The 15767-nt window shown below is 40.5% G+C and overlaps 1 protein-coding gene across 1 annotated transcript in view; it reads right to left on the bottom strand.

Moving 5' to 3' along the window:
- Positions 1-2206, bottom strand: part of rxfp1 (relaxin family peptide receptor 1) — a 28423-nt gene extending 26217 nt beyond the window's left edge. Inside the window, exon 1 of the mRNA XM_047029558.1 lies at positions 1924-2206. Within this exon, the coding sequence (XP_046885514.1) occupies positions 1924-1969 (46 nt within the window). The 5' untranslated portion in view covers positions 1970-2206. The remainder of the gene's footprint in view (positions 1-1923) is intronic.
- Between the last annotated feature and the right edge of the window lie 13561 nt (positions 2207-15767).

The following is a 15767-nucleotide window of genomic DNA, read 5'->3' as shown; positions in this document are numbered from 1 at the left end:
AGCCGTTCATAACGACAATCCACACTCCAGGAAAGTGTCTCTGGCCTCATCACAATACCCAAGTCTTCTCAGTAACAGACAAACGTGAGAGAGAAGATTGAGAGAGTTTGCACCTAAGACCTTTTTGACAACCTTTCGTTTTCCCATCAGTGGTGAGCGATAACATGAGGCACAGTCACAGTTATTAAGCTGAAATGTTACTCTGTGATAAACAAGTTCATAAGGTTCGATCGTTGTCGTCTTGTGGGCATAACCTCAGCCGCTTTGCATCTGAATAGACCTGGCATCATACATTCGTCATCCAGTTAAATGTCTCTGTATCGCATGGGGTTCAGATGGCTAAGCGGTTAGGGAATCGGGCTAGTAATCTGAAGGTCGCCAGTTCGATTCCCGGCCACACCGGCAAGGCACTTCACCCTACTTGCCTCGGGGTGAATGTCCCTGTACTTACTGTAAGTCGTTCCGGATAAGAGCGCCTGCTAAATGTAAAGTGTAAATGTAAAGTGTGTAGCTGAGCACTGTGATCCGACTCTGCTTTGAGCAGCATTTTCTAGAGCATTCACTCTAGTCCAGCCTGTCTCACCATTTGGCATTTAATGTTCTACTGTCCATTTTGAACATTGTGCTATTTAAATCAAATCTATCAATGAAAAAATTGCGGGCAGATAGAAAGAATCCTGCTATTTCATTGGCATGTTCAAGGTCTGCGGACGATAGAACATCTGCCATGTTTTGACAAACACTTTGCCAGAATGTTTTTTCTGTCATTTGATGTTGCCTGCGACGACTGTCTAGTTTCAGGCCATTTCCAGCACTGGCATTGCAGAAGTTCCTTCACCCTACATCAACTGTGTAAGAAAAGAAAGTAGTTGATGATTCTTGTTCTACTCTGTTTCAAATCTATTTCAGGTTTAACTCAGTTGGAAAAGGTCAGATATTGAGATGCTTTGACCTAAAAGCTCCACATTTCCAGTAAAACTGTACGGTAATGCACGGGGAAAGTGCACCATGGTGCATATCAATGGGATTATGCTGCATTTTTCATATGCAAATCCCCTGATACTGAAGTCTGTCTTAACAGTGATTGGTGAACAGTGAACAAGATCTGTGTAACAGTGTAGTGTCCTCTCTAAGATCTGTGGATTTTGTAGGTCATCAATATCTTTTAAGATTAATCGATGTATCAAATTGAAACAGGTTTAAATTTGGTTTAAACAGGTTGTTGGAATTCTCATATTGATGTTGTACTGGTTATATTGTACTGGGTTTCTCAAAAATAGTTATAGGATGAGGTGACAGAATGAGTTCCTGTTTTTGGAAAAAATCCAGAACTTGCCTGGAGCCAGACACCTATTTATACAGGATTGGATGTGAATAGGTGGTTCCTTCAGGTATTGTTTCCCTGTAAATACCCCTCACGTCACCCCTTCCCTCACACAAAGAAAGAAAAAGATGATAAATGTTTAAAAGCGTTAACATGTGATGACCCAGACTCAGCAACAGTAGCGATGTATCAAGCTCACAAAAGCCTGTCTATTGTATGTGAAAAGAGTACCTGAAAAGGAAACCGTGTCGATAACAATCGTAATATAAGTACCAAAATGGTTTAACTCTGATACCCACAACGACAGACCTGTAGCTGAAGAAACACATGCAATACTGGAATTGAAAACCTTATCGACTTCACAGACACACATAAAAGCTGAAGTGGCCAAAATTCGCATGCCAATCAACAGCACAGTAGTCCTCGTCTTAGAATTTGACAAATACTTTTGGCAAATACAACAGTTTGGCTTTAAAAAAAAACTGTGCAGAAACACATTTAAAAAAACATATTACAGAACTTATCCACCTAGATCTTACGCTAACACAATTAAGAGAAATAAGTCAAATTCTCAGAGTTGACTCAAGTGTGCAACTTACGTGACACTCCGTAACAGAGAAACACAGCGACCATAGCCTTCATCATTCAACAATAATGTCAAAGAATAAGAGAGGAAACGGCTAGACCGGAGTGTATTTTCAGTTGTCGGAAAATATTAACGAAGTGGATTTAGCCCCAAAAAGGTAGCCAACTTCACAATTTAATTCAATAGCCTAGGTCAATAATCAGAGTGAATGATTGTAGAAGGAAACAACAGCTGATCTCTGCTACCAGTGGGAGAAAAAAATCGACTAGTGTTGTCTACACTGGTTCTAGAAATGAATTGCCATCACTGACGCACCGAAACCACCACTGGCGCTTTTTGCACCATAGAGCATCGTGTGTCTCCCTCTGTGTGTGTGAGTGTGTGGTTGTGTGTAAAACGGAGCGAGCGAGAGAGAGAGAGAGAGAGAGAGAGAGAGAGAGAGAGAGAGAGAGAGAGAGAGAGAGAGAGAGAGAGAGAGAGAGAGAGAGAGAGAGAGAGAGAGAGAGAGAGAGAGAGAGAGAGAGAGAGAGAGAGGGGGGGCTGAGTGTCAGTGCGAGCGAGGAGAGTTGGAGGGACATTTTTTACCTGAAAGACATTTCCCATTTCCAAACGTGTCCATGTATAATGTCCAAATTAAATGAGAACAAAGGTCAAATAATTTAGTATTGTACATCACAATTAATCGAATAAATCTCGTGGCAAATCGGACACCTTTACAGTCATCCGGCATTGAATCAATCAAATTAGATTGGTCTAGGCTAGGCTCGAGTTCGCTCTTCGTTTGTAACAAATGTGCCAACATTGTGACGTAACAGGTGATACACAATTGCAATTTAAATGTCCTGGTAATCGTCTGAAGTTACACACATCAGAGACGAAAACAGCTGACGCAGGTATGAGACAGGCACATTACCGTGGAGCCAGATCCAAATAAGTATTTCAGAGGTTTTGACAGGTAGTGGATGGATCCGTGCGAGCAATCTGATGTGCAGGGATGCTTGCTTCATTTGATCAGTGTCTTCCCAGCATACACTAAATAACTCTGCTTTAACATGCCCCCCCAAACCCCCCCCCCCCTTCCGCACGCACACACGCACGCACGCACACACACACACACACACACACACACACACACACACACACACACACTCACTCACTCACTCACTCACTCACTCACTCACTCACTCACTCACTCACTCACTCAGTCACTCACTCACTCACTCACTCACTCACCTCATTTTAAAATGCTTACAACAGGGTGTGCTTGCACAAACCGTATGCCAGGTCTTAACAGTAACTGGACACTATTTTAAGCTTTTGACTTAAAAATAAATACATTTCCAATTCTTCTGACATTAATACATAATTTCCAAATCAAGCTAAATCCACCTATTGAATGTTTGAATTCAATAAATAATTGGGCACAAGGCAATCATATGTGGGTCAATATTACGCAGGTTTTTCAAGAAAGGCAAACACGTAGCCTTTGATTGAGCCACACAACCGCCAAGTAGGAATCGCAATAGCTTTCTGTTATTTTTCGGTGATTCTTCCCATCACAGTGTAAAAGCGTATGTGTGTGTTGGGTGAGTGTGTTGAAGGTGTGTGTGTGTGCTTCTGGTTTGCAGACCTGAACAGCAGGCCTATTCTCCAAGTCACGTTGCTATAGTTAATCACAACTCATAACTAATTCACTGTGTGTTCAACACACTCTTGTGTTCACACTAGAAGTGATTGACTGTCAACACATCATCTTAATGATGAGTTTGAATGACAACAAGCATTCATGTTATTTTAAATAGTGGGGAAGAAAGGCAGGAAGGTGGAGAGATCTAAAGGTTCCCCCAGCTCGTGTTTTCTCCAGTCGAAGATGTTTCATTGCTACTTGCATTCTCAATTCTCAAGCCTAACCTCAACTTTAACCAATGTGAGTACATCCCAACATCAAACTGTAACCTTTGGTGTTTTGTGAATGATCAGAAAGCCGTCCGATTTCCATATTTTTCCTAGTTGTGATATGTTTCATCTCATTTAAAGTTGCATATGTTCAGGCCAAATACAATGATAGTCATGGGAGAAGGACAAAGAAAATCCTAGCATGTTGACATTTTGTACCAAAACAGGGAATTTCTAGCAGGATTGGGTTGGAAATGTTACGTTCAACTCTGTAGTATGATACTGGAGAACTATCGTGTGATAGAATGTGAGCTATTTAAAATTGCGTTGGAGCATTCATCCAATAAAACCCATTGAACCCATTTAACGTCTTCAGTTAGTTAAACTAAATGATTTAGACCTTGAAAACCTGGGAAAGAGCAGATATGTTTTTTATTGTGCACCTGAAAAAGTGGGATCTTTGTGACATGATCCTCCTGGATGGTGTCTGTCCAGTAAGTTGCCATTGAAAGAGTGTCAATGTTGTACCTGTCTTCTAATTAAAATACGTTTTAATACTGAATGTGACCATGAATGTTAGTTCTTTACCATAACTCACTACTCACTACAGTGTATCATTTATCATTTATCAACCTTTTTAAAACACCTCTTGCTCCGGCATGAGACTGAGTTCATTTCAGCTAATTCATGGTGTGTCAGCGGTCAGAGCCACATCACAAAGTAACCACATCTCTGCTCCCAGGCACAGTGAACAAACATGTCTTTCTACAGTCTAGGACATCTTCACCAACTCTGGCACAGACAGTGTTGTCTGACTCTAAGATGAAAAGCTGTGTGGTTTCTTTGTCGTTACTTACATTTCCTGACATGTGTTAGCTGCATGACAGTTGCATGACATGTCAAGGGTGCTAAATGTCGTCTTGCAATCAAAGGGTTTTGAAAACCAACAGCCCCGTTGCGGCACCCTGCATATTTTGTGGGGCGTTCGAGAAAACAGCTTTGGTTAAGTCCTGTCATGGCTGACTTAGGTAAGTCAATCTCAGAAGTGGTTCTTAAACATTGCTGTTGATGGGACACAGAGACGTCGTTCTTGGGATTCTTCTGACTTCTGTAAGAACCAGCCAAGGTGGTTGAAATGACGAATGTATGAGCGACAAGGAAAAATAAGACGTTCTATTCTTTCGACTCTTTCCGGCTCTTTCTCCATCCCTCCAACTTCTGTGATTCGCAACACCAACCCTCAAGAACAACAAGCCAAACCGCAATGAAACGGAATTCATGAAGACTGAGTTTGACAAGTGGAGTGATCCACAACCTCAAAACGAAGTTGAAATAAAAGGTTGGGAGGTTGTGTTTTTAAGACACAGATAAAAGAGAAATACAAATCTTACATAAAAATCTGTAAAATCTTATGAATAAAGGATTAAAATGTACATGACCCCTTTTCTTAAGCACAGAGCAGTGACGTTAATGACTGTTGGACAAAGTAACTTTTTCCAGTAGTGTGCACAGTTATGACATGCCCAATTATTTTAAGTAGGCCTTGCACTTGCCTAAGTCTCATCAAAAATGAACAATTCAAAACACGGATATACGGAGATTCCCACACAGACAGACCTACTGGACTTTTTCTACATTTTCATTCAAATTGCCTTTAGTCAGAACTGTCAGAATTATTTAGATACTCTTGTACATTTTCTATATTTTATATTTAAAACTCTTATATGTTTTAACGTGTGCACCTTCCTGCCATAGTAAATTCCAGTTGAGCCAACTTCCTTGGCAAATAAAGCCGATTCTGATTCTTTTGCAAAAAAACATATTCATTTGCTGCTAAAACAAAGATGGGTGCCCAACCGTGAAAGTGAGGTTCTGTTGTCAAACACTTCACAATCATGTGAAATGGTGGAGAAAATCCTTCACCGGACCCATGGGGTTGATTAAAGAGCCGTTTCAGATCAAACGGGAAGGTTTTGATGATCCAAACACCTCCCACAGTAAAGGGAGTCTGAAGCAGCATACGAAGCCCCTCCAAGAAGCAGTCGACCATCTGGAGACAAAGTTTGAGACAAACCTGCCAGTCCAACTGAGACCTGGCAAGATGCCTTGGCAGGGTAGCTGAGCACCCTGACTGCAACACTATATAACGACTGTAATATCTAAAAGCATTTCAGCAGAGTATTCATATTTTATCAAGACTCATACTTGTTATCCCATTGCTAGTCGGTGTGGGATGTGTTATTCATGACATAAACAAAATGTATATATTATATTCATCCTCAAGAGTTATGGTTTCAAAATGCTGATTGATTACTTTAATGAACCGTAGTTTAGAGCAAATATTTGTGTTGGCCAGAAGGCAACATTTTTCCTAAGGCTTAGTTTGGGAATGGTTTCATATGTAAGTCTTGTACATTTCAATCCTTTCTCCTTGTCCTAATACACAGAACCAACCAACCTTGTCATGGATTTCATTGGTTTAGCAGCAAAACATGTTCGATTGAAAAGATGATTCTGATCATTTGATGATTCTGTACTGTCTTATAACAATGTCAATATCCCCTGATTGTAACTATTTAGATGTTACTGGATAGATAATCGAATATTATAGATTCCAGCGTGATCCTGTGTGCAACATAATACTGCTGTACGTTATGAATTTGTTGTAATTTCTTGCAGTGAGAACATACTGCCACCATCAAGATTAACGTATCGTCGTTTTCCATCAAGATTAACGTATCGTTGACAGAATGTACACTATGGCATTATGGACTTGAAAACTTTGATGTTGGGATGCAAACATCTACTTAATATTCTCATCATTTGACTTAGCCTGATCAAAGGGATATGCAAGGAGTAGAAGCATTGAGACACGTTTCTGAAAGGATGTAAATCATGTTGTAATGATGAATTTCCACTGTTTCATGTTTGAAGTTCAAATGAATATGAATGATGGATTGAGAGATTACACATCCATTTGTCGGAAAATTGTATGTTTTTTCAATCCAGATGAACCACTGGTACCGATTATTCCGATTTTGAAAACATGCTTTGCTTTTTTGCTAGATTGGATTAGACATCTCAGATGGGCATGGCTCACTAGAGGTATTACTCCTGTATGCAGAAACATAGTAATTTCTGATTAAGCGTTGTATGTAAATGCCAATGATGATCAATCTGCAAGATGAAAAGCAGAAGGCCTGAAAGTTTTGGAATTCCATGTCGTTTTTTTGTAACAGTTTTGTGAGTCACATACATTATGGCAATTTCAGCGTGGAGCCTTCTGGAAATGTGAAAGATAACTCAATCTTATCCAGAATGGAGGCATTTTCTTATTGTTTTTCTTCGTAATTGTCCTGGCCACTGAACTAAACAGCATGAGGAATCTTGTGTGTTTCTCGTCTCCCCTGGTCGTACTCCGGGGAAGACTTCAGCAAGATTATGGAGATAGGGGTCATCAGCATTCAGTGTGATTGTTTCCAACATTCCGCTTGATTGATGGAAGAATGTGAGTTCGCATTCCAGAAGATTGTTTTTTTTTTTCTTTTGTGGCGCCAGAGAAAGGAACACATCACAGTGAACACTAATACGAGGATGAGGTCACGGTGAACACCAACACGAGGATGAGGCTGATATTGAACCAGGTTTTGTGCCGTGAGAACGTCTTGTCCTGTTTTCGGCAGTCTATGCATGTTTGCAAATTGGTCAGATAAATCACCGCACACAGCAGCACGCATAATGACCCCAGGAGTAATGCACAGACAGAATGATGTATTTATATGATGAAATACATGAATCACCAAAGTTGTTCCATGTGACAGAGGGCTGTAGTTTGGTGTTGTAAGCTAAGCTGGATAAACCAACCAGACCACAGGACACAAGAGAGGATCCTGGTTATTCATGCATGCTGGGCAACAGTTAGTGTGCATGAAAACAGCTTATCCACAAGTATGAGCTGTGGGATGTTATGGTGAATGCTGCTGCACACATGGACAGGCCTTAGGTGCATTGGTTACAATGGACCTTTACTATTATAAGCAATCGTTGTAACGTAGGTTTTGGTTGCACCTTGCATGAATGTAAATCGACCTGTTACGTTTGTCAACACTCGTTAGTCTAATCCAATTTGAGATGGAGGCATCTGAATGAAGACAAATTAATTAAGTGCAAATGTGAGGATGTGCCTGGAACTGGGCTGTGAGTTTGGTGTTGAGACCAAAAGGAAACGCTTCTTCATCGCTTAACGTTTACAGCATCACAAGACCCGTTTCAAACTCTCCTCATCACATCTCACCTCCCCCTCTTTGTCTGAGCTGTGGTCAGTTTAATTACAGAGGGAGGGGGAGGAGGAGGGGGCACCAGCCAGTGACACGGCTTTATCTCAATGAAGGGAACACTGGATCACAAGGAAAGCTCTCTTTGGACGACACAAACTGTCCAATCTATTTCCCCGGTGACTCCCAACGACACCCAGTGCCTTTTATGTTTCAATTAACTCAAGCCTCTCTGAGATATAGGAAGACGACTCGTAGAACTGTGTGTGATTGACTGCGGACGAGCTATTTATACCCACTCTGCAAAGAATGGAATCCACGGAAATGCTCGTCCAATGGGAAATTAAGGTTTAACAACACCACTTTCTTGCTCCTCCACTCTATAACAAGTTATCTTCAGTTCAGCTCACACTTCGACTGACAGTAGTCAGACAAGACTGGACCTTTATTTCTTACTGAGAAGTCAAGGTTTTCTGAATAAGCCGCAAAAGCTGGAAAAAGCAGTCTTTAAAAATATATATATTTTTTTTGTACGTATTAATGTGTATAGTGCAGACATATTGGCATTCCATATGGTTGCTAGCACATTTAAGATGTCCTATAGTTAACGAGACACAGTTTTGGTGTGACTGCAGTAGCTTTAAACACTGGTGAAGCATGAGGCCGACATGTCGTTTTTGGGTCAAGGATCCACTGTCTGGCTCACATACACACCTAGAGACGTAAATATCCCAATGATTCACCTAAATCACTGTAAGTTCTAAGGATAAGCTGTTCGGTTGGACAGAAGCATCGTCAGGTGTGGGGAAACATTCTAATATGAACAATTAGTTCAGCGTCACTCGGCACCTGTGGTTTCTGACAATCATCATTAGACGTGGCAGGAGTTGATTGGTATTTATTACAGAGGACGGGAATAGTCTCAAGAAATATGTGGTAGAGAAGACCCTGAGGTCTGATTGACTTGTGACTGCAAAGGATTGTGGCGTGTTGATTGTTTTAAGATACTTTCCAACTCGATAGTTAGGGTTCATGAAACCCTAAGAAAATTATACTAGTGCCTGGTGAGTGAAACACGATACTTGACCGTAAAATGAATTTCATATGTATGCTTTCCCTTACATCATATAAATTCACTTCAGGGGACCACCATTCATCTATTGTAAGGAACTCTGGCTGATTCCATCTGGAATCAAAATAACAGTCACAGAAGATGAAATCCCTTAAAGCAATAAATCTGTCTCAAACAATGTAGTAATATCTCTGATGATTTGAGCTTGACATTGCTGCTTTTGGTATCAGCTTTTTCGAAAAGAACAAATGATACAAGATGTATCACTCTTGCAATGTGAAACCTTTTTTGCTTTCCTCTATACTCAATGACAAAATAAACTGACATTTATTTTGAAACACAGATTGACCCATTTCTGCACCAGGGAAGAGAAAGAGTTTAAAATAAAATAAAAATGTTAAGCAACAATCGAAGCAAATTAACTTATAACTAATGACATGAGCCAGGAACTTACATCACAATAGTTTTTCTGACATTTAATAATTATCAGTCCACTAGGACTGATTTTGAACCCTGAGTAACAGTAGCACTGTTCAGGCATTTTCTGGCCCAGCCTCTTTCCTATACTCTCTGTTTTTATTATTATTTTGTCATCTGTGGCTTCTGTGATACATACTACTGCTCTCGCATGATCCCATATGAGACAGGAAACAATATATCCAAATATAATTATCAAGGGTACAATGCTAATTTTCTCTTTAAAGAAATAAAAGGGATTCAAATAAGTTTTACTGTCCTGCTAATCAAATCCACACAGTCAAATTATACAGTAATATATTCAAAGAAGTCTTCAAGACCAGCCCCCTTGAGAGATAAGCCTGACTCTACAGTTCTTAGGATGTAGTTTGTTAAAAATGCATCTTATGTTAAGGATGGATCTAGATCAGAGTGTTGGAAGTCTACATATCAAACTTATAAATAGATAGAAAATAAACCTTCCTCCGACCCGGTTAAAGTTTTCTCGTTCATAAAAGCTGTTGATTCTCTTGAAATCCCTTCCCAAATGAAAACAAGACTGAGAGCTGCTAAGCGTTTTGTTTCACAAAGAAGTATCAATCATGATCGCTTCTCGGCCTTTTGGCTCAGATCTTGTGAGTGTCTGTCCTTAATTGGACAGACATTGGCCCTCCCCCGTCGATACCGGATCGCCGGTACTGGGATCCGGTGACGGGGGCGGGTCGGAGCGGTCGCCTGCCTGGGGGCTTCGGCCCCGACGCCAGGCGGGGACTTGTCCCCACCCTTCTGAGCGTTGGGCGTCTTGGCGCCCAGCGTTGCTGGTAACCCAGAGGTGGGCCAGGCCACCAAGGGGATTGACAGTTGGACGGACTGATGGCCGGAAGACTGAGGAACAGGAAATCCTCGCCGAAGGGCAGCCTGGGAGCAGTGGCAAAGGGATGGAGCCTTCCCAGGGGCCGTCGCGACCGAGGGCCGAGGGCCAGTCGCTCGACTAGCAGCCTGGGAGCAGTGGCAAAGGGATGGAGCCTTCCCAGGGGCCGTCGCGACCGAGAGCCGAGGGCCAGTCGCTCGAGTACCACTGGCGAGGACGACCGGGAGGAGAGGGAGACGGAGCCATCGGGGCGAAAGCCTCGATTGACCCCGTCAAACTTGGACTTCCACTTGTAACCCCCTAGGGGGTAATTGAAATGTGCGCCCCCTTGTGGGGCTTTTGTCCTGTACCCTTGTGGGGAATTGTATATTGTGACTGTCTTGTTTGATTGTCTTTTATGAAACGTTTTTAGAATTGATAAATGCTTCTTTTTCTTTTTTTTGGAAGGAAAAAAAAAAAAAAAAAAATCAATCATGCTTGTTTGTATGTGCTGTGGGGCAGCTTCAATGAAATGACCTGCACAGTATATAGCTGTGTCCTCTTCCCTATCTCAGCCATATTCATGACCACATTCATTTTATATATCGTACAGTACATCTTGAATTCTCTAGACATTATTAAAGACCCGACTTCTTTTATCTGAGACAGGATCTTAATGTGTTGAGAAATTGAGTGAGGCAGGGCTTTGTATTTCTTCAATTTGTGTCAAATTGATTATCCCTGGTACATAATGACCTCAACATGAAATGCTTTCCAGAGCGTATTTAAAGTGTATTTCAATTGAAATCCTGTAGAAGGAGGTATGTTGTGTTGTACGCGCCTATCAAGTCTTGCCATTTTGCTGTCAGCTGTGATGCATTAGCACTCTTAAGATTCATTAGTGAATTATTAATGAATGAAACATGTTATAGAAGTCTGAGGAAGGCAAAAATATTAATAAATGGAATCAAATTACAGAAGTTAAAAAAATAAACATCAAACTTATTCACAGTGGGAACCCTGAAACTACAACTATCAATGAGGGTAAGTCTTCTTTTTGTGTGTATGTCTTACCACACAAAACAAACTTTAGCTTTCAATATACAATGTGTTCTTATTCGCCTCCTGACTTGTGAAGAACTGTACACATAGTACGCTCATTGTCCCAGTACATCTGTAAGTACATGATTATTTTAGAAGTAAAGGTTGGATAGCTGTCATAATTGCCTTCTCTTGATTGACATGTCATTGTTAAATTAATTACTTTGCGCCTTTTATTACTTGGCCACTAACACAGTTGGCTTTATCTCTCCAACTGGGAAGATTACTCAACTTTTAATTAAGTCTAATCATTCATCAGACAAACGAGACATGGATCAGAAATGAATATTTCAGCATCCTTACATTACATAACATCCTGTTGAAGTTTCATTAGGCGTTTATGTATGAGAGATTTAAATATGTAAAAATATCCCTATGATATGTGCTGAAACGCATGATGGCTGTCAGAAGTTGGTGTTTATTTCATGTCCAGGGAATTGACGTGTTATCAGTGGTGGCTAGTTCAGATCCTGCTCCAACCCAGGCATCCTCCTCCTCACCAGCTGTCTCTTTGATTAGTTATATCAGAAAAGCCCTCATCGGAGATCTTCTCTTTCGTTTTGTTCCCTCCAGTCCTCGCCTCTCCATTTGACTGTAGGAAGGGAGCTCTCAGCTGATTTGACTCAGGAGACTTGGCGGTGGTCTGAAGTGGAACTTGCTATCTCCGAGTCAGAAGTATGGCTCAAGGGCTCAGGTTGCTCCAAGAGATGTGTGAAGTTAACATCGGTTGAGCTCAACAAGCCAAGAAGGTGACAAAGTGTGAAGAGAACTGACGTACTGCAGACTCTGTAGTCTTGAAGGTCCTGGACTTGAAGTGAATCCCGAAGGTCTTACCCTTCAGTTTTGACACCTGCTATAACATTTCTTAATACCAATATGATCATATTTCTTTTTTACTTTTTCTTTTTTACAATTCTTTGCACCTATCATGTATGATAGGTGCACTTATCACATGCATTTTCTGTGGTTTCCCCCCAACACATTCAAGCAACAAACCCCCAAAATTACGTAGACTACAACAGCACTTTTTTATTTATATTCTTCCTATCAAGCTGTGATACAAACATAGCATTTACTGAGAAGGAAATCCTCTATGGGTAACCCCTCCGAGAGCCTTATTTCAGCCACCTCTATTCAGACCATCTACTGTGCGTGAGATTGCAGCTACAGATTTGAGTCATACGTACAGTAACTATCAATTGAAAATAATGCTTCATTTGAGTCCAACTCTCTGAAGAAACACTGTCTCTTTTATAATCACATGCCACATTATGTGCCACATGACGTTGTGTCCTTGGGCAAGGCACTTCGCCCTACTTGCTTCGGAGGGAATGTCCCTGTACTTACTGTAAGTCGCTCTGGATGAGAGCGTCTGCTAAATGTAAAATGTAAATGTAAATAATCAGGATTACAGCTGTTTGTCATTTTTGCATTTCACCTAACTTCACTTCATCAGTCATTTGTTCCCTTTAAGTCATCATTTTACCAAAAGCTAAAATACAAGTATTCTTTGGCCAAGCAGTTGTCCTTAAATGGGAAAAAAAGCTCCCCCCCCCCGATGCAAGTCAACAATGTGTCAAGTATTCTATGAAGACCCCAGACTTGATTGAAAGTGGGCGAACAATGAAAGCCACAGTGACAGAGTAAGAGAAGGGAAAATTACCTTTATCTGGGATTAATAATAAACCATGTGTCAGGCAAAATGCTATAATGGTAGCTTTTGGACCACAGTCTTCCATCTTGATGGATGGGTACACGACATGTTCTTTTGAGGTATCTTGAATTGTGAATGTCAGAGCTGAAAAATACATGGATAGCAGATGACAGACGACAGTATCTAGTCAAACACACTTAAGATTCTGTCCTTTCCTGATACTGTATTTCAGATATTTTTCAGATATACCTCTACACAGCTTTGAGTATAATTAACATGAAAATGATTACAGCTACTGTTAATTCATAATCAAATATAAAAAAAGTATATAAATATGCAATGGTTCCAAATACCTTATTTGACATCTTCATATGGTCTAATGTGTTGTATTTTATTTATCTATATATTATATATCTACAGCATGTTGTCTTTTATAATGAACTCCTGTCAGGTTCAGAAGACCATCAGAAGGAATTGACTTCAGTCTATACATTTGGACAATCAGAACAATGATTATCTCTATCTGTATTTCTTCCATAATTTATATTATGTTCTTGTTCTTCTGATAACAGTCTGGATTGTTATAACGTGTAGTTCAATTCAATGGTGATCAACAACAATCAGTTTTTTGCTAATTACCAGACAATTCGCGTTTACTTGTTTAACTCAATTTCTAACTTCTCTAGAGTGGTTTTTGTGTCGTTTTCAATTTGAGCCAAGTTTCAGGACAGTCTGTGAAGATCTGCATTGTTATTGTCTCAGTACCTTGAACACATTGCAAGGTGTAGCCTGAGCTCCACCGGAACCCCTCCACTCACCTCGAGAAAGGAAAACCTTGCATAACCAGAAGCACACATCCAGAAATAGTCCAGGTAATAGGCCTGCATCTTTTACAGATGAAGAGAAATCTATGTGCACAGGTAACAGAGGTACTAGGACAAAAACATTTTTTTTAAGTATCAAGGAGGTTAAAAACAACAACAACAACAACAACAAATCTAACATGGAGGTTAGGTAAGAACAGGCACGCTTTGTGTTTTCAGAGACTAGCACAGCTCCCGTGAGTCACGATCACTCAGAAAGAGACCCAGCTCCGCATTACCTCTCTCCCTGGGGACAACGATATGTTGAGGTTCACCTTTTAGTGGAGGAAGCACAGTTTTTATGCAGCCAATAGTTTATGCCACACAATCTTCAGTCTTATAAACTCTATAGTTTTCCTTACGCTTCATAATGTATTCATGTGATTTAATGTTTGTATTAGCAGTTAAGTTGTAAAAACAAAGAAGACAAAATGCCTTTTACAGATTGTGTGCTTAGAATCTGCATTCATGTTAATATCCAGTCTAAATAATTCACTGTTGAGTCACTGTTTATAAGCCACACTACAGCAATCTTACAGTAAAATGAAAATGCCCCAAAATAGCAACAAAGATAGTGACTCAATCCAGGAGGATCCTGGCCATGAAATATGAAATATAGCAGCATTACAAACCACTGTTGACCTTCTAAAATGCAGTCAAAAAATATTACCACCAAGATGAATGAAGTCATTTAATCAAACAGCCCTTTCAAACATTCTCTGGTTTTATCTCAGTTTGCAGCTGTGCAGCCCAAACACATCCCAGACCTTGCTGTGTCAGTTCAGGCTTGACTGACTAACATAAACTGGACCTCTGCATATCATATACAGTAAGGACAAATCAACTATGGGAGGAATACATAGTTTACTGAGAATGTGATTTTGCTTTCTCCCTCATCAACACATACTGAAAGCTCGCATGCATTTGCAAACACCAGCACTGCACAGGTAGATACAGAGAATGTAAATTACTTGCTAAGACCCAGCTTCTGCCTACAGAGCAAGCCACTGAGATACAAATTTAATACATACATCCCAGAGTGTTTCTCTGTAGAACTGGAAACCCAATTGTTCTTTCAAATCTATAGTTTGTTTGTACAGTAGTTCATAGCATGTGTGTAGATATAGCCATGCAGGGTGTGTATATGTAGCCATGCAGGGTGTGTAGATATAGCCATTCAGGGTGTGTAGATATAGCCATGCAGGGTGTGTAGATATAGCCATGCAGGGTGTGTAGATATAGCCATGCAGGGTGTGTAGATATAGCCATGCAACTGATGGAGCCTATAGAGAGAGGGAAAGAAGAAGGAATTCAAAGAGGATTTAAAGATTTGTAAAAACGTCAGATGTTTGGCTTAGATGAGTCTGCATTTGTTAGCACACTGAAGCCCCAGCTGTAGTTTATCCTACAATAACTGGCTTAACACCAAATAAAGTGTGGTATTCATGCAAAATGGGGTGGGAAATTTGATTGAGTTTCAGGCAAACGGCTCTTTAGAGCAGCACAACAAATTAATTCCTTGTGTGGTTTTAAAAGAGCCGTCTCTCAAAACAATTGGCACAATTTGGTGGCATGCATCTGGCTATACAGCTCTGAAGTATATAAATGACAGGCAGTGACAATGATTATGGATCATTAGCCTTATCATTAACAGCCATATAAACGGTATTATTGCACAGGAAGATCCATGC

This window comes from Hypomesus transpacificus, chromosome 1 (assembly GCF_021917145.1).
Source record: "Hypomesus transpacificus isolate Combined female chromosome 1, fHypTra1, whole genome shotgun sequence".
Lineage (NCBI taxonomy): Eukaryota > Metazoa > Chordata > Actinopteri > Osmeriformes > Osmeridae > Hypomesus > Hypomesus transpacificus.
This window is presented reverse-complemented; position numbering and strand designations above follow the sequence as displayed.